The sequence below is a fragment of the Pteropus alecto genome, unplaced genomic scaffold, assembly GCF_000325575.1.
Source record: "Pteropus alecto unplaced genomic scaffold, ASM32557v1 scaffold75, whole genome shotgun sequence".
NCBI classification, from domain to species: domain Eukaryota; kingdom Metazoa; phylum Chordata; class Mammalia; order Chiroptera; family Pteropodidae; genus Pteropus; species Pteropus alecto.
In genome coordinates, this window is record NW_006440638.1 from 12,784,991 (window position 1) to 12,811,065 (window position 26,075).

At 36.1% G+C, this 26,075-nt stretch overlaps 1 protein-coding gene across 2 annotated transcripts in view; it reads left to right on the forward strand.

Moving 5' to 3' along the window:
• SUCLG2 (succinate-CoA ligase GDP-forming beta subunit) overlaps positions 1-26,075 on the forward strand; it is a 250,538-nt gene that overhangs the window by 145,212 nt on the left and 79,251 nt on the right. For both annotated transcript variants that reach the window (XM_015593808.2, XM_025050706.1), the window contains exons 8-9: positions 3,287-3,448; positions 5,494-5,636. In XM_015593808.2, coding sequence (XP_015449294.1) covers positions 3,287-3,448; positions 5,494-5,636 — 305 coding nt within the window. The remainder of the gene's footprint in view (positions 1-3,286; positions 3,449-5,493; positions 5,637-26,075) is intronic.

The following is a 26,075-nucleotide window of genomic DNA, read 5'->3' on the forward strand; positions in this document are numbered from 1 at the left end:
ACAAATAGATGTGGTTGCATTCCAATAAAACCATATTTACAGAAATAGTGAGGTGATTGGAGGGACATACTTTGCCATATTCTTACTTAGATTCTCATTTGGGGCCGTTTTATACCAAGTTTTACATAAGACTTAGGTCGTACGTAAAGGTGTGGCATTGATTTGAGGGCCAACAAAGGCATGGCTTTCACCCGCAGATTTTAGACAGAAATTTCCTTCTCTATCAATTACAGAGCCTGAAATGCCAACCATTAAAATCCTTCCTGTGGGAAAATTTTTAGGTATTCTGAATTTAGGTAACCTAAACAGATGTAAACTCCAGTAAGCATTAGTTTAGATTTATTCTAAACGGAAGTCTAGGATTATAAGGGAATGGAACAAAGTACAGGTCATTTTTTGTGAGAGGAAGAGAGGAGAATCGTATAGCCTGAGGTGCAACAGTGGGAAGCTCTGAGTATAAGAAAGCACTGTGCACGTAGAGGATGGCAATGGTAATGTTAATAACCAGTGAGTGCCAATTGTCTGTGAAGCTAAGTGCTTTGTATACATTCTCTCCTTCCAGCAACACCATGCAGCAGAAAATACTCTGCTTACCATTTTATAGACAAGGCCACTGAGCCGAAGAGAGGTGATTGGCTACCTGACTAGGAAGTGCCAGAGTTCTAATTCATACCTGTGTGTTTTTGATGCTGGAGTATATTAAAAGATCAAGTTCAAAAAAAAATTTCCAGATGATACAACATTATAAACTGAGATAGGAAGGCAGGAAAGCACTTTGTATCTTCGGGACTACTTTTAAAATATTAAGCAAGTAAAACGAATATGTGTCTAAGACAGTCCATGTACCTCCTTATTCTTGCCTCCTGCCACCCTCCAAAATGATTTAGGCTTTGAGAATGATAATTCAGTTTTGGATTACCTTTCTAACTCCTAAGTCTTATTTACTTCTTATTTATGTAGTGTTTTTAACTTCTCAAAGCCCTTGGACATACATATATTGACTGGGTATGTCATATACTTTTCTCTACAAAGAGAGAACAATTGGCAATTGGCAAGGGACCACTATAGATACACTTTTTATCCCAGAAGTATGATACTTGTAGATACATCTTTATTCCTCCCTATAGATATATTTTTATCTCCTAGTAACCATCTTCAAGCTCTGGTTAAACTCTAAAGTTCTCCGAACATGGCCCCCAAATAGTGAACTCATTTCTGTACTTGGCATATACATCACACTACAGGAAGAAGCATCTTTTGAAAATCTGGCTTTGCAGGCATTTAGTTGGAACTGCCTTCTGAACTTTGCATGCATATCCATTAATTATGCTGTCTCTCAAGTAGCTTATAATTGTAGTCTTTGTAAGAGGCAAAGATCAGCCTGGACCTATTTTGATTTACTAGTTTATTGATCTTGACCAAGAATTCTTTTATTTGAAACTCTTCACTTAGGAACTCAATTTGATAGTCTTTGCCCATTCATTTCAAAGGTGTCAGTTATAAGTAGTCTTGCCAATGAGTAATGGAGGAGCTACAGTTAGTAACTGATTAATTAAAATGTATGTGGAAAGCCAAGAATGAAGTTGCTTTTTTTATTGATTATTATACCGGTTATTAACTGCTGAGAAAAAGACATTATAGCAAGCAGAGAACATTGGCCAATTCCTTTGATAATTGTAATCTATTCTAAGATTATTGTAAGATACAATAATCTTAATTGTATAATTAAGATTTCAGTATTCTGGAAAGTAATTACTCATTTATTCCATATATTCAAGTGTGTGGGTAAAGCAGTTAGACATTTTGTGGCAAGACTAAAGACTCAGGCAGATAGTAACTTCCATGTGAGATTCTCCCTTGTCAGTCAGTGCTACTTTAAGTAATTCGTGGTTTAGACTTTTATTTATGCTGAGTATTCTTGTATGCCAGTTCTGCACAGATTTGTATCAAAGTGCTTAGTTATTATGGTAGAGAGGTCCTTGGGAAAAACCTCTACCTAAGGTCTTTAACCTCTGGATATTATAAGGTAACAATATTTTATTTTAATAGGAAGCATATGGTATTAACAGGCAATAGTCATTGCTTTTGAGTGAAATTCCTGGGTGGTTGTTTCCTTTTTAAGAATTAGGTGCCTCTCTGTAATGCTAGAGGAGAATGGGAAACATTTCTAAATTCTCGATCAAAGATCCCTGCCTGTCAATATCCCAAGTAAAGTAAAAGAAGGTTATGATGGAATGTCATCATAGATAACTAATTTCTACCATAAGGGATATAAACAAGAGGCTTCAAATCCCAGAAACCAGTGTGCCACTTCAATGCACTGCTCTCTCTCCTTGATTGTACATATAGAAGATTTCCTGTAAATCAAGGAAAGCAAAGCACTCTGTGGACCATTGTCATCACCGAGTTTCACTATGTCCAAGGCCCTTGGGCACTGAGAGAGTTGAAAAATTTATACCAGCACCAGAGAGTGGAGACAGTAGTGCTGATAGTGCCTGGCAACCTTCTATTGTATCTGACCAGTCTTGGTCTTTTAGTGTTTTATAACTCAAATTAAAGGAGTCATATCATACCCACATTAAGATAATGGTTTTTGTTTTAGCAGACCCCAAAGTAAGTATATCAGCAGTCTGGGGATTGTTATTTCCATTTTCCAAATAAGAAAACCGAGGCCCAGAGAGGAATAGGCTGGTTATTTATTTATTTATATCAAGGTTACAGTTAGTTAAAGATCAAATAAAAAACTGTTGATTCTGACCCAGTGTTCTTTCTACTATATCTTTCAGAAATATTAATGGGGATACTGATTAAAGAAAAATTTCAAGAAAGACAAAGGACGACAGCAGGATTAAGCATCATTATTTAGTCTCTGTTTGTATGGAAGGGGAACGTGATGAACAGTAGTTAAATACTAAAAATTAGAAATATAATAAGAATAGCTAATCAAACCTGTATGTATCTATGGCAATCTGTACCTTTTAATGGGTGATGGTAAGTTATATTGTTATTTTATTGAAAAGAGACAAACAGATATAAATTACTATGCTCTCTATTACAATGTAAGACCTTGAGAACAGGGACCGTGTCATGTTTGTCTTTGTAGTTCTAAAGTTTAAATTAAGGTTAAGAAAGCCATAACAGCTTCTGCTGCCTGTGTCATGAGGTAGAATGACAGTATCATACCTTTCATACCTTTTTTTTTTTCTCTCGTGCCTCCTCTCCTGGGGAACTTAATTTGTAGATCCTTAAAAGATATTCATGTACATTCCTTTTTCATTTTATTTAGTTGTCTGTTTTGATGCCAAGATAAACTTTGATGACAACGCAGAATTCCGACAAAAGGATATATTTGCTATGGATGACAAGTCAGAAAATGAGCCCATTGAAAATGAAGCTGCCAGATATGATCTAAAATACATAGGACTAGATGGGAACATTGCCTGCTTTGGTAAGAATTCAGTTACATCAAAAGAATGATTTGTGGAGTTTTGCAGCATAGGAACCCCTGATTTCTGAAATATTATTTCCCATTAACAAGTAAATATCAGGGATTTTTGTACCCCAAAAGTCTTAGGAAACAATTCAGACTTTCTTCTCAAAGTTCATTTTGGTTAACAGTCACTGGTTTAAAGCAGGGTTTCTCAATTCTGGCAGTATTGACATTTTAGGTAGGATAATTCTTTGCTGTAGGGGCCTTTCCTCTACTTTGTAAGATATTTGGCAGTATCCCTGGCTGTTACCAGTAGCATCTCCCACTTGTGACAACAAAAATGTTTCCAAACGTTGCAGAATATCTTCTGATAGGCAAAATCACCCCAGTTGAGACTACTATTTTAATGCATCTGAGATAAAATTACTTTCTCAAAGGAAGTAGAAGAGAACATAAAGTTTAATCATTACGTTCAAATTGCCGCTTCTGTGATAACCAAATGATAAAATTTTTAATCCATTATGCCAGTTTATTAATAGAGCAATAGCTTTTATTATATTCATCTGAATTTGTGAAAATTTTATTCAGATTATTCAGCTGAGACAAGAATAGATCTGTAGAGGCAATGCAACTTTTGTTATTGTCCACAGCTTATAGTACTAAGATTTATGTACTTCTTTATTTCTAATGGAACCAATTCATTGCACTGAAAACTGAGGTCTTAATCTTAATGGAATTAAAATAAAAAAGATTTGTAGCTCATTAAACAAACATTATCATTATATTTATAACTGAAAAGACCTCATCCAATAATTCGTTGTTTAATACAATAGAAAATGACATCCAATTACAAGTGATACCAAAAGCTCTTGCTTTGTATTAGAGCAATAACTATAATATACCAGATCATTCACAGTATTCTGATCTTAATAGGCTAATACACTACCGATATTTGTAGATATTTAGAAAGAGAAAGATATAATGGTGTGTTTAGAATAAATTAAATATGGATTCTGTGTAGCCTCTGTAGCGGTGTGCATGATTTGACCAAGTTAACCTTAAAAGATATGATGAACACATTTCAAATTGTTTTAAGATCTTATATAAACCATTTGATTTTAATTGCCCCAGAATTAATTAAATTAGTCACTGTTCGTAGGCTTGTCTGGTAAATTCAAGGGTCAGAAAAAGTGAAGGTTACTTTATCTTGAAAGCCTACTCAGTTCAGAAGTTTTTATTTTTTATTTTTAAGGAAAGTAATTTTATATAATTAAGCATAAGGCACAATGCATCAATAAAACTTAGTTCTAGAAAATAAGAATTTCAATGTTAAAACTCTTTACTTAGTTGTTTAAAAAAAACTCCTAATAGCACATTTTGGTTCTGGTTTTAATGACCAGGTTGCTAGTGAACATTTATTAATTTGAAAAATGAACAGGAGGGTAGGAATATTATTTTGATGCTATTACTGGTTCATTTATTTTCTCACTTTATCCAGGTAACATATAAACATACATGGCTGCACTGTGTAAAAATGTATGGAACCCTATAGAAGTTGGGACGCCCAACCCCAGAGGGATGCCACATTCAAACAACCATAATCTCAGCAAGCAAAAAATTAAAAGAATTCCATTTTTTACTTGTTTTTTAAAAGATTAAAAAGAATATGATTCATTGGCCCTAGTAACTTTTATAGCTTTTTTCTCTTTCCCAATTCTCTTGAATTCTATACTTTACACAACCTAAGACTCTTTCTTCTATTACTAGCCCAAAATGATTACTTAGCTTAAACTCTTCTCTCTTTTCTATGTTCCATTATTGATTTAACTTCATAAACCCAGCTCTGCATTTCCAGGATTTTTTGGTTATTCTTTGTACATACATTTCCTGATTCATTATTCTAAAAGTATATGAACTTATCTGGTTGAATGGAATTCCAAACAGGGCAGAAATTGGCTGGTCAAGACAGAGTTCTCTCTTGCAATATGGGAGAGGGAAAAAGTTTATGTATCTTTACATGTTGCTAAATTTATCCTGTCTTGTGTGCCATTTGCATTTTACAGTGAATGGTGCTGGACTTGCCATGGCTACTTGTGATATCATTTTCCTGAATGGTGGGAAGCCAGCCAACTTCTTGGATCTTGGTGGTGGTGTAAAGGAAGCTCAAGTATATCAAGCCTTCAAATTGCTCACAGCTGATCCTAAGGTAACCTTTCTCTTTACAGGGAGATTGTGTAATGTTCTGATTACTCACCATCAAGAGCTATCTTGTTAGGGGTTAATAAGTCAACATATGTACTATGCAGCCTCAGATGCAAAACCTGTGCCTTGTATCCCATTGGAATATATGATGATTTAACTCATTTTGGATGAAAGGCTTATAAGTGCCCCCAGGATCTTATTTCAGAGACTGTGCTTACAAAGTTCTGAGAAGTGACAAAAAATAAAAAAGGTGTAGTGCACCAAACAATCAAACATTGGTTGGCATAAAACATTATTTGGGTAATATACACTGAAGCAGTTAGTCCTACAATTGCATGACGTAGAGAGGACTCAGTCTTAGATTCCTTCCATAAATATGCTGAAGGTATTATCATAAGATTAGAGACAATAAAATTATAGGATTATATTATCATATATCTCTGGAAAATAATGACTTCCTTCCTTCCGTATACTTTTTCATTTTCATCTCTGACAGTTACATATGTTACAGTTTGTAATACATGCCCTAAGTAGCAAATAATATTGCTTCATGTGCATCTTAACTAGAATGTAGCTATCATTCATATGCTAGGTGCGTAGTAGGCATTCAGTAAACATTTACTCAATCTAAGTACCCATATTTCTTGTTTCTATTATAGGTACTCAGTTGTATATGATAACAGCTTTAGGTGAATATATGTATCATCTAATTCTCTTAACAGTTTTGAGGAGTAGTGTATATGCCACAACCATTTGATTTTAAACTTTATTGGAGAATCATTATCTTAATACTGTTACAGTATCTAATATATTCTTTTTAAAATTTTTTTTATTTTTCCATATAGATGGTATACAATATTATATTAGTTTCAGGTGTACAACATAGTGATTAGACATCTAAACAACACAAAAAGTGATCACCCAATAAAGCTAGTACCCATCTGACAATGTACATAACAAAAAGTGATCACCCCAATAAAGCTAGTACCCATCTGACAATGTACATTGTTATTACAATATTATTGACTACATTCCTTATGCTATACTTTTAATCTCTATGACTATTCTGGAACTACCATTTGTACTTCTTAATCCCTTCCCCATTTTTCACTGACCCCATACCCCAATACCCTTCCCATCTGGGAACTCTCAAAATGTTCTCTGTGTCTATAAGTTTGTTTCTGGTTTGTTGTTTTTGTTGTTGTTATTGTTATTGTTGTTTATTTTGTTATTTAGATTCCACATGTATGTGAAATCATAGGGCACTTGTCTTTATCTGACCTACTCCACTCAGCACAATACCCTCTAGGTCCATCATAAAATATCTTTTCTCATTCCTTTACGTTTCATCTCTGTGTGTTTTAATCTGAATCAAGTCTCTTGTAGGCTTATGTAAAGGTCTTATTTTCTTATGTAAAGGTCTTATTTTCTTATCCATTCAGCAACCCTATCTTTTGATTGGAGCATTTAATTCTTTTTCATTTAAAGTACTTGTTGATAAATATGCAGTTATTGCCATTTGTTATTCATGTTTTGATACATATATTTTTCTTCTTAAAGGAGTCCCTTCAACATTTCATGTAATACTGGTTTGGTAGAGATAAACTCCTTTAGCTTTTTTCTTGTCTGTGACACTTGCTCTTTATCTGTCCTTCGATTCTAAATGATAGCTTTACTGGGTAAAGTAATCCTGGTTTTAGGTCCTTGCTTCTCATCACTGCATAGTTTATGCCAAACCTTTCTTGCCTGCAAAGTTTCATTTGAGAAATGGGCTGACAGTCTTATTGGAGCTCCCTTTTAGGTAACTAATTGCTTTTCTCTTGCTGCTTTTAAGATTCTCTCTTTGTATTTAACCTTTGGCATTTTAATTATGATGTATCTTACTGTGGGCCTCCTTGCGTTCATCTTGTTGGGGACTCTCTGTGCTTCCTGGAGTCGTATGTCTATTTCCTCCATGCACCAAGTTAAGGAAGTTTTCCATCATTATTTCTTCAAATAGGTTTTCAATTTCTTGTTTTCTCTCTTCTTCTTCTGGTACTCCAATGATATGAATGTTGGTATGCTTGATGTTGTCTCAGAGGTGCCTTAAACTGTCCTTATTTTTGGATTCTTTTTTCTTGTTGCTGTTCTGATTGGATGTCCTCTGCTACCCCATTCTCTAAATCGCTGATTTGATCCTTTGCTTAATCTACTCTCGTTTCCCTCTACTGTACTCTTCATCTCAGATATTGTATTCTTCATTTCTGACTTGTTCCCTTTTATGTTTTCTATCTCCAATTTTGTGTTTTCTGTCTCTTTGTTAAAGTTCTCACTGAGTTCATCTACTCTCCCGCTAAGTTTCTTGAGCATCCTTATGACCAGTATTTTGAACTCTGTATCTGGTAGATTGCTTGTCTCCATTTTGTTGAGTTATTTTTTTTCTGGAGTTTTATTCTGATCTTTTATGTAGGGCATGTTTCTTTGTCTCCCCATTTTGGCTGCCTCCCTTTGTCTATTTCTATATATTAGGTAGGGCTCCTAGGTCTTCCAGTCTTAGTAGAGGGGCTTTATATAGTAGATGTCCTATGGGGCCTGGTGGCACACTTGAGAATGGTGCTCAAGGTGTGTCCTTTGTGTGGGTTGTGCATGTCTTTCTGATATAGTTGAGTCTTGGTTGCTGTTTGCACATCAGTGGGAGGAATTGACCCTTGGGCTGATTGGTTTGAGGACTAGCTGGTGAGGGATTGACCGTACATGGCAGGATTGACTTTAGCAGAGCTCTGGTGCCTGCCTAGTCTATTCTTCAGATGCATCCTTCTCAAATATAGCCCTGGGTCGTGCTCTGTCTCTGTTGCCGGTTTAAGCAGGCCACTCGGTATGCTGGCTCAAGGGTTTCCTAGGAGGAGTCCAGCTGCAGGCCAAGTACAGCTTCAGCCTGTGTACTTCTGGGGTTGCCTGTATACTCCTGGTGGCAGATGGCTGCCACCTGTGCTGGGCTTATAGGTGCTTTGAGAGGCCAAGCTGCAAAATGAGGCCTATTGCTGCTAGTGCTGGGTTTGGGGCTGCTCAGCAAGAAGTATGGGGCATGTCAAGGCCAGATGCTGCTTATTTGGGTTTTGCGAGCCTTTAAGAGACTTTAGCAAAGTCCACAGCGTGAGTCAAGATAGGCCATTTGTATAGAATAAACCATGGAGGCAGCTTGGGTAGGCCCGCAACTTGGAAGAGACAAGGTCTCAGGAATTCACTTGGGCAGAGCGAACTGTATTGTCCAGGTTGATGGAGACTCAGGTATGGCGGCCACCTCCATCTGCACATTGAGAGTAGGGATGGCTCAACAAAGGAACAGTGAATACTTCCAGCACTTCTGTCAGCAAATAAGCTGCCTCTCTAGCCCTCACCCTGAAGCGCAACAATTCAGTGTGACTCCTTGTATGTCCCTAGCACTTCTTGAGCAGCTGTCCCAGTGCTGGAGCCTAATCAGAGCAAGAGAGTCCATCACTGCGTAATTTTGGGCATGGGCCCTTTGACAGGAACATCTCCAACTCCATCTTACTCAGCTACAATCTCCACTGGTTTTCACAGCCAGAGATTGTGGGGACTTCTCTTCCTGGCACTGGAACTCTGGACTGGAGCACCGTTTGGGGCCAGGACCCCCTTGCTCTTCAGTGAGGAGAGGTGGCTTTGCAGCCAAAATAACCCTCCCAGTTATCGATTGCGACACATTTGGGCCATTTCCTGTTTCCACTCCTCTTACCAGACTCAAGATAACCACTTATGCATGTCTCCAGTTGTAGGACTTCTGTTCAGCTGGATCTCAGGCAACTTCCCATAATGGTTGCTCTGTAGTTTTGTTATAGATTTGGTGTGGTTACTAGAAGTTGCATGCACAGCATCTACCTTCTAAACTGAGGGTTCCCAACATTCTAGGCCATGGACCAATAGCGTTTGTGGTCTGTTAGAAACCAGGCTGCACAGCAGAAGGTGAGCAATGGGCAAGTGAGCGAAGCTTCATCTGTATTTGCATCCACTCCACAATGCTATTTTCACTGCCTCAGTTCCATCTCAGATCATCAGGCATTAGAGTCTTATAAAAGCTCCAGTCCCTGGTGCCAAAAAGATTGTGGACCACTAGTCCTCTTCTAATATATTCTTTTGGTTCCTGACATTTATGAAAGTCGGTAAATCTGAACCTATCATTAAGAAAATCATAAATGAAAATACCAATTTTTTTTTTTTTTGAGAAATGTGGTCTGAACTTAACGTGGAAGCTTCTCATTAATAAGTATAATGACAATAACCTTCTTGGGTTCACATGAATAAAATTTTGTTTTATATAAGTAGTAGCTTGTTTGTTTTCATTATGACTTATGTAGTTGGTAACCTTATGTTTTCGCTAACACTTTTCCTTCTGACTCAAAATAAATGGTAAGATATTAACAGCTGCTTATCTTTAATTCTCCAGTGCTATTCAGAAACAGCAAAGTCACTGAAGTTCAAAGTTACCCAGCTATGAGCAAAGTGTTTGGAGTTGAATTTTCTGTTTACATAAGCACCTTATTTTCATCCATTAAGTGAGAACATTATCAGTGACTCCCTAATCATTTATTAATTCCTTTATCCCTTCTTCCTACCCCTTTCTAAGAGAAGAATAGTTTTCCTCCCAATGATTTTCAAACAAATTGAAATCTGTAAATACCATGGATATAATACACTGCTCTTTATTTGAACCACAAAGTACCCAAAGGACAGGCAACTGTAATGAAATACTGAATTCTTTGGTGTCTACTGAAGTTCAGTGTTAAGAATAATTGAGAGCTATCGAAGGATTAAATCTACCAGGACAATCATGGCATTTTTAAAAAATGTATTTTCTTAGTGGCTGATCCTGAATTTTAATTTTGTGAAAGTATAGGAGGGGTATGGAAGATCACTTGAAGAGCCATTTTTTTTTAAACAATCACTTCAAAAATTTTGACTTTACCTTATGGAATATTTTCAAATGCTTGGAGTATTTAAACTTTTTTGAGATTGGCTGTCATCTTGGGTAGAAAAAGGTATGTGAGAGTTATTTTTCTCATGCTATATCAGGAAAATGAATGCATAGCTCATCTCACAGTACATTTGCCAAATCTTAAAATTTCAAAGCCAGTCAAAAAGCATAGAAATGTAATGGGTATTTTCAATTCTGGCATTGTTTCACAGATTTCAGAGAACAGAGGCTAAAAAATAGTATAGATGAATTGATTTGATTTTGCAAGAAAACTGGTTACAGTTCTGGCAGTAATTATTTCAAGTACAGCCCTATCCAGCTGCCCAGAAGTAGATTCCCAAGAGCCCAAACCTAATTATTTCAAAGGTATTGATTTTCTTGTTAGATATAAGGATTAGTCAATTGAATACACTGAAACGCAAAATTGTAAAAGCTTGTTGTTGTTGAACTGATATATCAGCTGATGGTAGCAACTACTTGTTTGCCATATGTCTGAGCTAATTCTATTGATCAAGTAATAAACATCATCATTAAAAAAATATTATGGATTGACATATGTTTCCACTCATAATGTCAGCCATAGAGCTGGACTTATATTTATTTTGCTTGACTATTAGCCCAAATGCTGATTTCCACTGAGATCTAATACAGGTGCCTTGATAACTAATGTGTTCCTTATTTGTTTGTAATATATATGAAACCACATTCCTCTGCCAAACTGTCTATGACAAGAGTCTTTTTAAAATAGTTCACTTACTAAACTAGATTCACATGAAATGTATCATTAAATATTTTATAATTCTCTTTATTTTCCAGCTGGGTTTGAGATGAGAGAAAGGTAATAGAATTAATTCTGCTGGTGGTAGAATAGATCTTGTCTTATCTTCATCATTTTAACTTATAAAATTCTAAACACTGGTATTGTTAAAATTATAGAGAGAAAAATGATATAAAATAGGAAGTAGAAGTAGAGCTTTGTGGTAATCTGTAAAGAATTTTAGTACATTTAAAGAAATAGGCTATAAAGAATGTTGTCCTTAGGTTTTTGTTTTCCTAAATCCTGCTTTGGCTTTTATTTCTAATTCCAAAGGTGTAGGAAATGAGTTACAACAACATCTGGCGTATGTAAAACATTTTGCATAAATGAATAAAATGAAAAGACAGTTGACATGAATCTCAATAGTAACCTTAGCTCTATCAGCCAAAATTAAGCAAGCTTGTTGCCTTCCAGAGGCCTGAATTTGAAAAGCAGTGGTAATAGATTGGCATTAGTGAAATCACCTCACTTGGTTTGACTGTGCTTTCTGGTTTAGACCCAACTCAGAGTCACTCTTTCAAAGCTTTTTTAACATCCAGAAAGAAATGTGCTACATAAACACCAAACATTAGTTCAAAAAGGAGTGGATTCTTTGTGGTACTCTGGTGCCAGATTGCCTGGGTTCCAATCCTGTCTTTACTACTCACTGGTTGTAGGACTTTGGGCATGTTATTTAACTTCTCTGTGCCTCAATTTTTTAGTTATAAAGTGGAGATCATCACAGTACTTATTACCTCAGAGGATTGTTTTATTACATGAATTGAGATAAACACATATTTTCTATATGATAGTATCACTTAAAAATTTTCCTAAACTTTTATTAAAGTATAATCTACATGTAGAATAGTATACGGATCATTTCGGTATGTAGCTTGATGAATTATCACAAAGCACACCTATCCATGTAATCTCCAGTCAGATCAAGAAATAGAATATGACCATTGCGAATGTTTGTATCTCCCCCAAATCCATATGTTGAAATCCTAACCACCAATATGAGGTGGGGCCTGTAGTAGGTAATTAGATCACGAGGGTAGAGCCCTCCTGGATGGGATTAGTGCCCTTATAAAAGAGACCCCAGAGAATTCTCTCTTGCCTTTTATAATGTGAGGACGTTAGCTAGAAAGAGGTCATCTCTGTAACAGGAAGTGGGCTCTCACCAGACAGTGAATCTGTCAGTGCCTTGATCTTGGACTTCCCAGCCTCCAGGATTGTGAGAAATAAATGTTATTTAAGCCACCCAGTCTATAGTAGTTTAATATAGCAATCTGAACAGACTAAGACAACCGCCATCCCAAAAGCCTCTTATGCTCCCCTCCCCCATACTTCTACCCCACCTTTCCCCCAAAGTAACCACTATCCTATCTTCTAATATCATAGATTCATTTTGCCTGGTTTTGAGCTTAATATAAATGGAATCATACAATGTATACTCTTTCATGTTTGCCATCTTTCACTTTTATTTATAAGATTGATCCACATTTTATGTCACAATGGTTCATTCATTCTTATTACCATATAATATGCTATTGTATGACTCTACCAGAACTTTTTTATCCTCTTCTGTTGATAGATATTTGTGTTTTTCTTAGTTTTGACTATTATGAATAATGTTACTATGAACATTCTCATGAACATTCGGAGCACATTTCTATGGGACATGTACTTGGAACTGGAATTTCTGGGTCATAGGGTACACGTATTTTCAGCTTGAACTGATATTGCCAAAACAGTTCTCCAGGAATATCAACTTACATTCATAGCCATGAATGGGCATTCCACTTTTCTCCACACCTTCACCAACATTTAATACAGTCAGTCTTTTCAATTTTAGTCATTCTGGTAAGTTTGTGGTTGTATCATGTGGTTTAATGGCTTTCCCTCAAGACTAATGAGGTTGAGCATCTTTTCATATATTTATTAACTATTCATATATACTTTTAAAACTTATATCACCTCATCTCTAAAGTAGACACAATAATAATTCACCAAAACATTTTTTAAAAGATAAACTGAGATAATACACATAGAAGTATTTGGCAAACATTTCTAAAACATAATGAAAATTTTAGTTTGTTGTTGTTGTTTTTGTGTGTTTAATTCCATTATCATTTAATTCCATTATTCCATTTTAATGCTTAGATTTAGAATTATTGTTAACAGTAGAGAGTAAATGCTCATCTACAGAAATGGGAGGTGTCTGAAACAGCTTCATTGACACCAGTGTTACTGCATGTATTGTTTTGAAATTGATGAAATGTGTAAACATTTAGGAGCTTGCAGTTATTCTCTGTTCACACAAGCAAGAAACCACAATTTAATGAAGGGAAGATTAAATTCATGTTTGGAAGAACCACAAAATAGCACTTGGTATAAATTTCAGGAGAGGCCAGCTCTGTGGTATGTGCTTCAAAAGTCTTTGGAATTTGAGGCCAGACAAATAAAACTGCATATCATCCTTTCAGGGCCAGGTTTTTGCAACTGTCTTAAGTTTTAAGGAATGTTTTGAGATTAACATGTACTTAATGCCTCACACATTGTTAATTATTATACATTTAGGGCCTATTTAAATACAAAACACAATATCCTCTTTTTCTCTTATATGCATGCTTATATCAGAGGCGTGAAGCAAAACTCATATCATTACATACCACATGTATTTGCTGAATTACCTTATCTGCAAGGGAATATTTATTTGGGGAGTAATAGAATTCTCAAGAGATTTCTTTTCAAATATAATGCCCAACACTACACAACATGAGCATTATTTTTGAAAAGACTATTCTGCACCCCTATTCTTACATGCCTATTTGAAAACAAATTTTACTTTCTTATGAAGCTGAAAAGATTAAAAGTCCAGGCAGCCATTCTTTATGGTGATAGTCTACCTTTGGGAAGAATAAAAATGATTTTGTGTCTATGAAAACGTAACCTGTTATTTGGCATCACTTTGCACGTAGAAGAGCTCTTGTTTGGGGTAACACTGTGCATAAGCTAGAAAATGGAAACCATCTGCCTGGGCTCATTTCTCTTCCTTTCTTTGCAGTGGTTTTCCTTCTGTCATAAATTCATAAATGTTAACTTTGCATTTCTTTTCCTGTTGTCCAGTTGATCCAAATTTCCAAGAATGTCTGGCGCTCCATGCCCAACTTACACTGATTCTATTTTACCTGCCAATACTTTGCAGTAAGAGTTGGGTCCTGGCAAAGGCAGTTTGTTCTATATCATATACACAATCAGTATGTCTGATAGCTACCCCATATTCAAAGCATCCTTAATGGAACACTCTAAATCTATTTTCATGCTTCTTGCTGTCATGCTCTCAGAAATAAATGAAAAATAAGGTTTTTACTGTTTGCTTCTCAAAATTCAAATTTTAAGGTGCTTTATTTTGTTTCATGGTAAACAATTTAAAGAATTTAAAAGATTTGGGATATTTTAGAAAATTTTGTTATTAGTCCCAACATCCTCAATAGTGATTATGAATTTCATACAATGAAGGCTTTTTAAACTGTTAAAAATAAATGGACCACTAATCAAATTATAATGTCCTATATGATGGAAACCATGTATACTTATTAGAAGAGTTAGTAGTTTTGTTTTGTTTTTTCTCTCAATGTTACTGCAGTGAGAAAAAAAATTGTTGAATTCATCTTTGAATTGTGAAGGTCTCTGATTCTTTTCTGTAGTGGTGAGCTGTAGTCTGGTAGGATGAGCCCCAGTAGATTCAGGAGATTATAGACAGTATGAATCCTCTTCCTCTTTTTGTGCTACCTCCCACCCACTGCCAGAGAGCTAGGAATTAGGGATGATTGTCTTGCTCTAAATGAGGAACATGTCCACGTGGGCTTACCGAAAAAAATGATTTGATTAATAGTGATTTGCTAAATGGTTTTTTTGGGGGGTCTTTGTTTTAGGGTATATTATTAAATAGAATTCCCTTTCCCCTGATTATTAAATTAGGGAAACATAAAACATAAAAAGGTATAAAAATAAATCAAAGGACATTAACATACACTGTAAAAATAGAATATAGTGTTTTTGGCAAAATTAGTATCAGTATAATCGACACTATTATATAGTTTGCTTTTTTCACATTTTATGTACCTTTTTACCTGTCTTGTATAGTTCTCATCTTTATTGACTGAATAGCAATCACTTATATGAATATATAAGTTTACTTAACTACTACTCTGTTATTTGGTATTTAGAGTATTTCCAACTTAAAATAATACTGTTGTAAGCCTTTTTGTACTCATAATTTTACATGCTGATTAAAGCAAGATGAATGTCATGATATGAAGTAGCATTTTCCTCCAGTTGTTAATGATTCTTAGTTATTTCCAAGTAATGATTTTTTTTTTGAAGTATTGAAGGAATTTTATTGTAACCTAATATGCAGTTTTTCAATCAGTATTCTTAATACAGTTGATCCTCATTATTTACTGATATCATATTTGCAGATTTGCCTGCGTGCTAACATTTGTTTGTAACCCCACAATCAATACTCGCAGGGCTTTCATGGTCATTTGTGGAAGTGCTCAGAGCTGTGACAATTTTAGTTCTGATGTGCTGTTCTTAGCTAAGGTCAAGTAAGGCTGTGCTCTCCCTTCTTGTTTCAACTCTCGTACTGTAAACAAGTGTCATTTTGCCATCTATTTAGTGCCACTTTTTGTGTGTGATTTCACTCTTTAAAATGGCACCATGCATAGTATTAGAGTGCTGTGTAGTGTAATGTGCCTTCCAGAGGAAATGCATAAGCTTTGTTCGGGCATGACTTATAGTACTGTTGGCCATAAGTTTAATGTTACTGAATCAACAATAAATAAAATGATCTTAAACAGAAACAAGCTTGAAACAAGGTTATGTATTGATTGACAAAAATGTGACCAGAGGCTCCTAGGAACCTAATTCTGCATTTCCCCTAGGGCCAATAGTTGAATATTCACTAAGTCAGTGTTTGTGGCAACTTTATAGAACATAACTGGGTAATGAAAATTGCCTGAGTAATGTTTTAGATAATTATGGACTGCTCTTTAGAAATTATATGATAGAAACACTCGATTTTACCTTTTAAAGAAAGGACAGTCAAGAACCCCTGACCTGCATGTAAATATAATTTATTTTTACAATTTGCATTTATATGCATCCTAAATGGAAGTATTTTGATTATGAGAACTTTCAGAATGTGTCAGTAATGGCTTTTAAACATACTGCCTTTAATATTTGATAAAGTCATTCTTAATTTCCTGGACTCCGAAATACCTAAGAATTCCAGAGGTGGCCTAATGTTTCTTCCTTGCTCAGCTCTGTATCTTTGAGATATCTTCCGGATATAGTCGGTTCAGTGAGGAAAGGGAGTCAAGAATGAGAATCGCTAGAGGTAGGAAAATAAACTCGCCTTTATTTTTCCATGCTCCTTCTTGAAATAATTCCTAAATTAATTATTTTACTAAGGAAATTCATACAAATCCACTGATTTATGTATTCTCTGCCCTTGTAAAAGAGCAAGACACTCCAGGCAAACTTCTCAAATAGGGTCTTTTTAATCTTTCTAACCCTTAACAGTTGCCTCCTTGGTGAAAATTTGTCCCCATTTCCCTTTTCTATATAATATTTGCAGTTTACAGTCCTCACCACTTAACCATCTCCTTTATTCATTCATTTCTCTTTTCAAATTCTATAAAATTACCTTGAAATTTCTTTGTTTTTTCCCTTCCACTTCTTGTTGCTTTTTCAGTTAACTTTCTATTTATTCTTTAAAATACCTAAAGGTATAGTCTTTCCTTGAATTTTTTTAACCCATGGTTTTGTTCAACTATTTTTTATATATTTTATTATTTCTAGCCACTCTACTGGTGCAGAGAGTTTCTCTAAATATTTTTTTAGAATTCGTATTGATGGTTCACATTTTTTTTTGTTTCCATATAAGTCATTCAGCTGAATATTTTCAGTCTGGAAGAAAAGCGTAATGAATGAGTTGTCCTTCTGAAACAATTTGTTTTCCAAGCTAGATGCAAATGCCATGTGTCTAGCAAGACATTTATGGGATAGGGCAACCTGGTATGGACCATAGACTAGAACTAGACTTGTCCCACAGGGTCATGTAAGCAATGAAGGGAAGGACCTTTTTGCAGAGAGTAGAATGAGATGCTATCTAGCAGCCAGGCAACAGCAGCCACAAATAATAGTTGATTATACAGGGAGAATTGTGAGAGTGGGTAAGGGGTCTTATCTGAAAGCAGCATATTAGTAGAAGACGGCAAGAGTACAAACATAAGAAGACAATTCCTAAATAGTATTTATAGAATTCTATTAACAGCCAGTACCACAATTCCCAGGTACAGTGGCCAAACTCCATTCATACAAAGAATCCTGTAAGTTTGGTTCTAAGGAGACTGGAGTACCAGGCAAGTAACTAAGAAAGGAACTCAACCGTAGGTACAAGTCAGTGTGTCAGCCATGAGGTTGACGGGTCTCATCCCACAGCAAAAATGATTTTATGGGATGGGTGTGGAGTCCCCAGCCTGTGTGGGAGATCCCCAGCCTGTGTGAGAGGTCTCAAGTCAAGACTAGTTCTCCAGATCACAGAATGAGTAAGCTGGAAAGAAAGCCATTCAGAAACATCAGCCAAATGAGAATATAATAAATATCTATATATGTCAGGCATTCTTTTTGGTACTGAGAATAAAGCAGTGAGTAATATAGAGTCTTGCTTTCTTAGAGCTTCCATTTTTAGAGGGGGGAGATAGTAAAGCCAATAAGTAGATAAATACATAATATAAAACAAATACCTAATTTATCGGGCGATATTTGTTAGGGTGAAAAATAAAATTGAAAGAGGGCCTGAGAATCCCAGGGGCTTATTGTTTTTGATAGGCTTGCCTACAAAGTTTATATGATAAGTACCTTGGAGAAAGAAATGTCATAGCTGTTACATGATTTGGAGTTTGGGTTTGTGGGCAATGACATGCATGCCACTAATGAAGGAATCCATTCAACATATATTCCCATTTAAAACCACCCTCCTTCTTTTGTCTTTATTTACCACTTCTTTAGCAAAGTGTTCTAAACAATCTTGCTTGCTTTATTATGGACTAAAAAAGGGTTTTGTCCACTTGAATAGCTTACGCTGCAACTTTAATTTGTGGCAACTCTTGCAATTAAAGGTCCTTTGTGAACATCGATGGATGTTTTATCTACATATCCAGGACCCTCTCCTGGGGATGCTCTATTACCACCTTTGAGGTCTTATGAAATGGAGCACTTCAAATATACATATTAGTTAGCATTCCCAGGGGACAACTCGCACAAATCCGAGTTAATTATTTTTCTTCCAGCTTATCTGTGAGTTCTTTCATTAATCGTTATCTGTAAACATTCTGAACACATCCTTTTTTCTCAATTAGAACTCCAGCAGAATATTTTTGAGCAAACATTTAGGTGTCTCCTCTAATACTCAAAGACCTTAGGGTCGTAAATAGTGAACAGAAAATCCATTTGGAACTTTAATCCTTGACTTTCTAGATTTCACTTGCTCATTAATCCCAAGCAGTTTATTTCTCTGAGAAGACAGACATAAATAACTTAGAATCTTTACAATTTCATTGCAATCCAAGAATGTTGGCAGTTGAAGAAATGCCCAACTCTTATTTTATTTAGACTATTTGATATTTGTGTGTGTTCTATAACTTGTGATTAGTGGTTGTATTTTATGAATGGAGCTCATTCTTCATTAAGCTGAACTACTGAATAGTTAACCCAAATGCTGATAGTGATGACCACATTCCAAAGAAGTGTTTGAAATTCAAATGAGAAGAGTAAAAGAAGCAGAAGTAAAAAGACAAAAGCAAAGAAAAATGAAAAGAGAACTTTTACTGAAAAAATACTTTGGTTCTGTTTTTCTATACTGGTTCTGCCTTAAAAGCACTACCTATTGAAAGTTGCGCCAATTTACCAAACAATGCAAAATATCTTAGGCAAGACTATAATAAAAATAACAGAACATCCCCACCATCATCCAGCTTCTTTCCCCTAGTAAACATAGCTTGGTATTACTACATCAAGGCAGACATTTATTGACCACCTACTGTGTACCAAGTTCTAGGCTGATTGAGAGAATAGGAAACCACCCCATATTTTGTCATTGGTTCTAATGAAACTGTCCTTATCAATTTCTTCTGATTGTAATCATCTCTTTAAAGCAGAAGAAATGTTCCAGACTGACAGATGTAGTCTTTCCTAAGCTCAATGAAGACCCAGTATAAAGCACCTGTTATACTCGATGTCACATTTCAGTCTCTGGGTTCACACAGAAGAGTCTATGGAGGGAGCCTTACTACTCAAAGTATGGGCCATGGATTGTTATTATTGACATCAACTTGAAGGGTGTTATGAATGCAGAATCTCAGTCCTATCCCATATAGTCAGAATATGTGTTTTCACAGTATCCCCAGAGGATTCCTATGCACATTGGAGTTTGAGAAGCACTGGTCTCAAGCAGGGGTAAGCAAACCACAATTCCCAGCCAAATCTTGCCCAATGTCTGTTTTTGTAAATGAAGTTTTATTGGACGAGAGTTTTGCTCATTGGCTTTCTTAATCAGTTGAGTCATTGTGACAGAAAACTCTTGGCCCACCATGGTCTAGAGTAGTCATGCTCAAAGTGTGGTGTTGGACCAATGTCAGTTTGTATAGAAGTGCTCGTGCTTGAACCATTTGTTTTAAGTTTGTGACAAGTACAGGAACAGAATAAGCATCTAGAAACTTTTATTGCAAGTTGCCATTGTCATTACATGCAAGTGGAAGATCAACTTTCTAGCAATTCATATTGTGTTTTATAAAAATACAGTCAGAGAACTTTTAAAAAATGGTCTTTCACCACAGATTATATGAGAGGCTCTGCTCTATGAGTATAGATAGATGATTTGAACCTAAAAACCCAATATTATAAGTGAATTTGATTATACATGATATATCTTGATGCTAAAGTAAACTTTATTATGGGCTGTGATAATCACATTGTCATATCGTTTGCTCATCATGTTTTCCCGTGACTTGTTCTCTTCTTTCTTTGAGGATACTTCTCCCATTCCCTGTAATCTTGGTGATGCCATCACATTCAATGCCTTCTTTCCCTCTGTATTCCCACTTGGATCCTCTTGTCTCCCTTCCTGTCCAGCGAGTACCATTATACTCGGGTCAGGACAGTTCCTTTGCTGCATCCCTGACGTAGCAGATCACCTTTCAGAGGTGATCTGGCAAAAGCCCTCGGTCCAGTCAGCTGTTTCCTCCAGGCTTTCCTTCTGAAGCTCATGAAAAAGGCCCCCTGCCTCTGGGATCATGAACTAGAACAACGTCGCCAGGAGATCATATTCCCTCCCACCTGGCAAAAGCCTTAGTAACATCCAGGAGCAAAGCTGTGTGATGGAGGCTTCTTTAGACATAGGGCTTCGTTCTCGTAGCCTAGGCTTCTGTAATTCAGTGGTTCTCATAATGGTTGGATCAGCAGGAGTGGCATCACCTGAAACCTTTTAGAAATGCAAATCCCAGGCTCCCTCAAGCATATTGAATCAAAAGCTCTGGGATGGGGCCCAGCCCTTTGAGTGATTCTCATGTTTGCTTAAATTTGAGAATGACTGCTGTAGTTCTTTCTATAGATTCTCCTTATTTTTTGTGAGCTGCTTCAGCATCCTTCCCGGCTATGAGCCACTTCTTTTCTATTTTTTTCCCCCTTGAATTAGAATTTATATTCTGTTGCTGACAACTATACCGTATGCTTAATATACCATGTGTGTATTCTTTCTACCAAACAGAATTGGCCCGAGAATTCTCGTGTGCCGTATAATGGTCCCAGGCTCAACTCTGTTAACACTTATTTTCATATCTTTTCCCATATACACCCCCATATATTTTAAGATTTTTATTTCTAAATTTCTTTGTCAATATCTTTCCCTGAAATTCAGGAGGACTTTATCAGTTCTAAAGTGACTTTTCTATCCAAATGAGAATTAAGGATCATCTTCTAGTTAATAGGTAAAATTCATCAACTGGGTTTGTGTCTGTATTTTTCTGAGGATCAGTTCCCTCATGGAGAACTTTTTTTCCCTTCTCTCTAAAAGTAGAGTAAAACAGCAAGATGTATCATTTTCAAGTGACTTTCTACAAACTTTATGAAATTACCTCATCTTGAGCTCAGTCACTGAGGTAGATCTAATTCATTTTTATCCCGATTAAGTTACCATCAACTGTTTCTTTTCACAAGAGATTTCCTTCCTATTATTGTTCTCTGTGCATTTAATCTCTCTTGATACTTTTCTTTCCCTCTCTTGATTTGTAAGTGTTTTGCTGTAATTCAGTCTCCTGTCTATTCTTGTTTTTAAGTACAACTTTCATTTGTTATCTGGGTTTCTTGTCCTATTTGAGAAAAGGCAAGTGGTCAGATCTTTCAGTATTTGACAAATGTCTTGATAATAGAGTGTTTCAAGATGAAAATGTTGAATCAACTTTTATGTTTGGCCAAGAAAATTGATTCATAATGATATGTGACATAAGGGCTTTACTGAATTTTCTTTGGTATACATGGGGAATGAAAAAATCACTATTTTTTAAAAAATACAATTTAATGTTTCTTTATCTTGATGGCTCTTTGTGCAAACTCCTTTTACAGATACTCTGTGGTCAGAAAATCAGCATATAACTTTTTCTCAGTATTAAACAAGTCATGTTTAGGTCAACACCATTGAGGAATTGGGATTTGCATGCTTTTCTTGTAATTCATGTGAATATCACAGAGTAGCAGAGTCAATATCACAGAGTCAAATATCACGCTGAGACTGTATTGCTGTTTCTTCTACATCTGAGGTTGAATCATGTTGCTGAGTGTTCACGTCTCATGAACAGAGTGAGCCAGAGAGAAAACAGGATTTGGGCTAGTTTTCATTCTTGTGTGTAGTTCCTGTATGGCGCTATCTTGCTGTAGCCACTGCCTACATGAGGCTTTAAAGACAGTTCATAAGGATGAGGCTTTAAAGACAGTTCATAAGGCAAAAAATATATGTAAATAAATTTAGCTTTGAAAATCCCTTAAGATACCCATACATTTTAGCATCTTTAAGCACTGGAGTCCCAGCAGCGTGGTGGGATGCTGATCCAGTGAGCATTCGGGAATGAGCAATGGGATCGTGTTCCCTGTCATCTCTCTCAGGGACTTGTGTCCTATGAATGGAATGGCAGTGGGGGTCACCGACTAGATGTTACTCATTGATGTGACTCTTTCTCATTGCTTGTTCTGTCCCCATATCTGTATAGTTGGATTCATATAAATTAAACATGCGTATAATGTGACTTCGGTGTATGAGATGAGACTATATAACATACTAGTGAATGTATGAAGAGAACAGTAGAAACTAGGGGCCAAGAAATTGTTTCAGGATATCCTTGTCATACATATAGACAATTTTTTTTGTAATATGCAACTCTTCAACCAGAAAAGTCATCATATGGTGATTAAGAGCTTATACCTCAGTGGCAGACAGATCAGCAGAGTTCTAGCCCTGCCAGTTCCTAGCTGTGTGACCTCGGGCAAGTTGATTCACCTCTCTGTGCCTAATTTATTTAATCTGTAAAGTGGAATTAACAATTTGTGGTACTAGATGAAATAACACAGTAAGTGCTTAACACAGTGCCTGGTACTTGATAGTCATTCTACAAAAGCAGTGGCAGTGGTGGCCATCTACAGGTTGATGGTGGTTGCGGTGATCATTTTATAAAGGGGGCATTGGGCAGTCTGTGCCACTGGCCAGGCTGTATAATCTAGTTGGTAAGGACTCTAGAGACAGGCTGCCTGAGTTTGAATCCTGACTCTCCCACCAAAGTATGGCCTTGGGCAATTTATTTAACTTACACCTCAGTTTCCTCATCTGTAAATGGACATGATTTTGTACCTATTTTAGGTTTGTGGTGATAAATGAGTTAATATTTGTAAAGCCCTTAAACCAGTTCCTGGCACATAATTAATGCCTACATAAATATTAGCTGTTGTAATCAATATTTATTTTATTCTTTCACTTTTATTTTATTCTTTAATTTTTTTTTAAATTCAACAAAATAATTATTCATTGTGTACCATATTTCTGCCACTCTGTAAGGAATGGGGATGTAGTGGACAGAACAGAGACCATCCTTTTTGTACAGAACCTAGAGTATTGTGGGCCAGATAGACTTCAATAAAATGCCTCACTGGTTTTCTAGTTATAGACCGACTGTGAGGAGTACTGTCAGGAAGGCATCAGGAAGGCACCAGAAAGGACACTATGGATGAAAAGATGGAGACTTTGCCTTCAGGAAACAAAACAACAAGAAAAATAGCCACGTGTTTTATAAGGACTTGGATTCTCATACTTGGCTGCACATTAAAAGCAACTGGGGAGCTTTTAACACTCCACATGCACAGGCCATCCTGCAGACCAGTCCAGAGTCCTGGGATGGCCGAGGTTCTGAGGCTTTGGGATTTTTTAAGCAATCCAGGTTGTTCCACAGTGCAGCCAGTTTGGAATAAATAATGCAGAAGGCAATATCCTGGGAATGTGGCCTACAAGTACAAGTAGATACAAGGAGGGTTTGCATTTGGTGAGTCAGCGGTCATGACAGCTGTTCAGCGAACATTATAAGTACTTCTTTTGGTGTTAGAGACCTCTTCAAGTTAATCACAGAAAACACTTTTGGCTTTGTAAGACCAGAATCCAGAGCTGGAACCAAGCATCCCTACTTTTGCTAAGTATGGAACCATCGAGATCTTTCTGATAAAAATATCCATGAGTTTCAGTTTTTCCTCTCACGGCTTTTATTGCTACAGTTTCTAGAAATACTGGATCATACCACCTGAAGGTATTAAAGTTTTAGGCCCAATGAATGGTCTAGCTTGATGGCTGCATTGCTAAGACGATGTTATGAGGCAAACCTGGTCCATATCTTACATGAATGTGGACTTCACTTTTGGTTTCTCAGAATCAACATTTAAAACATTGATGGTTAAAACTGTATTTATAAATAAGTTACCAATAAATTGAATTCTACCAAAATTTCATTTAGCAGATAGGCAAAATGAGATTTACAATGAGAAAGAGAGAAAGAGAATGAGAATACATATTCAAGTTCTGTCGTTCTGAGAGAGCTTTTCTATATCATTCCCCAATAAAGTTATCCTTCTAGAGAGTATTTCAGGTTCAGAACTCTATGAACTTTCAAAAGAAAAAAACATCAGTTATAAGAGTAGATGGAGGGAAATGCATATGCAAAGTATATCATGGTTGGTGATGGAATTTGAATGCTTCATGCTCGGAAAATCACTTAATATAAAGGTTTGAGACTACAAGGCCTATCTTTTCATTGAAGACATATAACAGGACAAATTACAGTGGGCTGACAAGTTTCAGGAACTCATCTGAATGGTTCACTACCTTCTGCTCTCTGGGGGTAGTCTTTTGAACTTCTCTTTTAGGGGTTCATTTTCTGAATTATGACAGATTCACCTTTAATCAGAACTTCTAAACCACACAGCTTTTGTTACATGGAGGAGAAACTCAAAGAAAGTTTCTCTACCCACTGTTGCAATGACAGGAAACAATTCCGTTTTCTTACAAATGAAAACATTTTCATTGGTGAACTCTCAATGTCTTAAGTTAGCTATGGTTTATATCATTTTTTTTCTTTCTGTTTTGCTGACATGAAGTAGACATAACTAAATGCACATACTACATCAGCGTTGCCAGCCTGTGACTTGGGAACTCAGAGTAATATACTTGGTGACATTTTGTCAATTACACATGCCATTTACTTATGTAGCACTAATACAAGAGACATGGCTGTTAAGGCTTTACTGTGTTTTTATTCATTGCTCAGTAGCATATTTTCTCTTTTTCCTCCTTTCATCTTGTCAGATCAGGAAGGAGATGACATTTGGAGCTAGATGCTCATGCCTTGTTGTTATCATGAGTGAGCAATTCTCATGGAGGCTGGTTACATCTGGTTTGTGGGAACCACTGTGTCAGTAGCTCAGAAGAGATGAAGTCCCAACCCACACCCCTGTGTCTCTTCTTCGTAGGGCTTTCCTGAAGTGGAAATTCTGGAGTGGAAAAAGACCAAATATAAGCCTTTGAGAATTATGAATGACCTGGACACTTGCATAGAGAATTTTTTAAAAATGATAAAAAAATAAGTTAAAGAAAGGCTACATTAAGCCAGTAAAGTATGCGTTTAAATCTGATTTTAAGTGATGCTTCTTAAAAAAAAAAAAAACTTTTTTAAAACTATTTTAAAATACTATGCAATAGTATTTTAGAATTGGGTGAGACCTTCTAAATATGAAAGAAAGTATTATCATAAAGCAAGATAAATTTGAGCAAAAAATAGGAAGATTTGGCATGTTCTTCTGAAAAGGGGCCAAATCCTTTATAGTCACCAAGCAAATTAAGTCTTACCTCATCTCTGTCAGCTACTTGGTATATCCACAGAAATCCAAAGAATGAGACCAGCAAGAACATAGCAAATAAGCTTCTTTTTCAGGTGTTATGTTGAGGCATTTCAGCTTAGCAATATTCCTCTCTTTGATGTATAGAAAAGTATAAATTCTAGAAAATTTTATTATGTCAGCTCTTT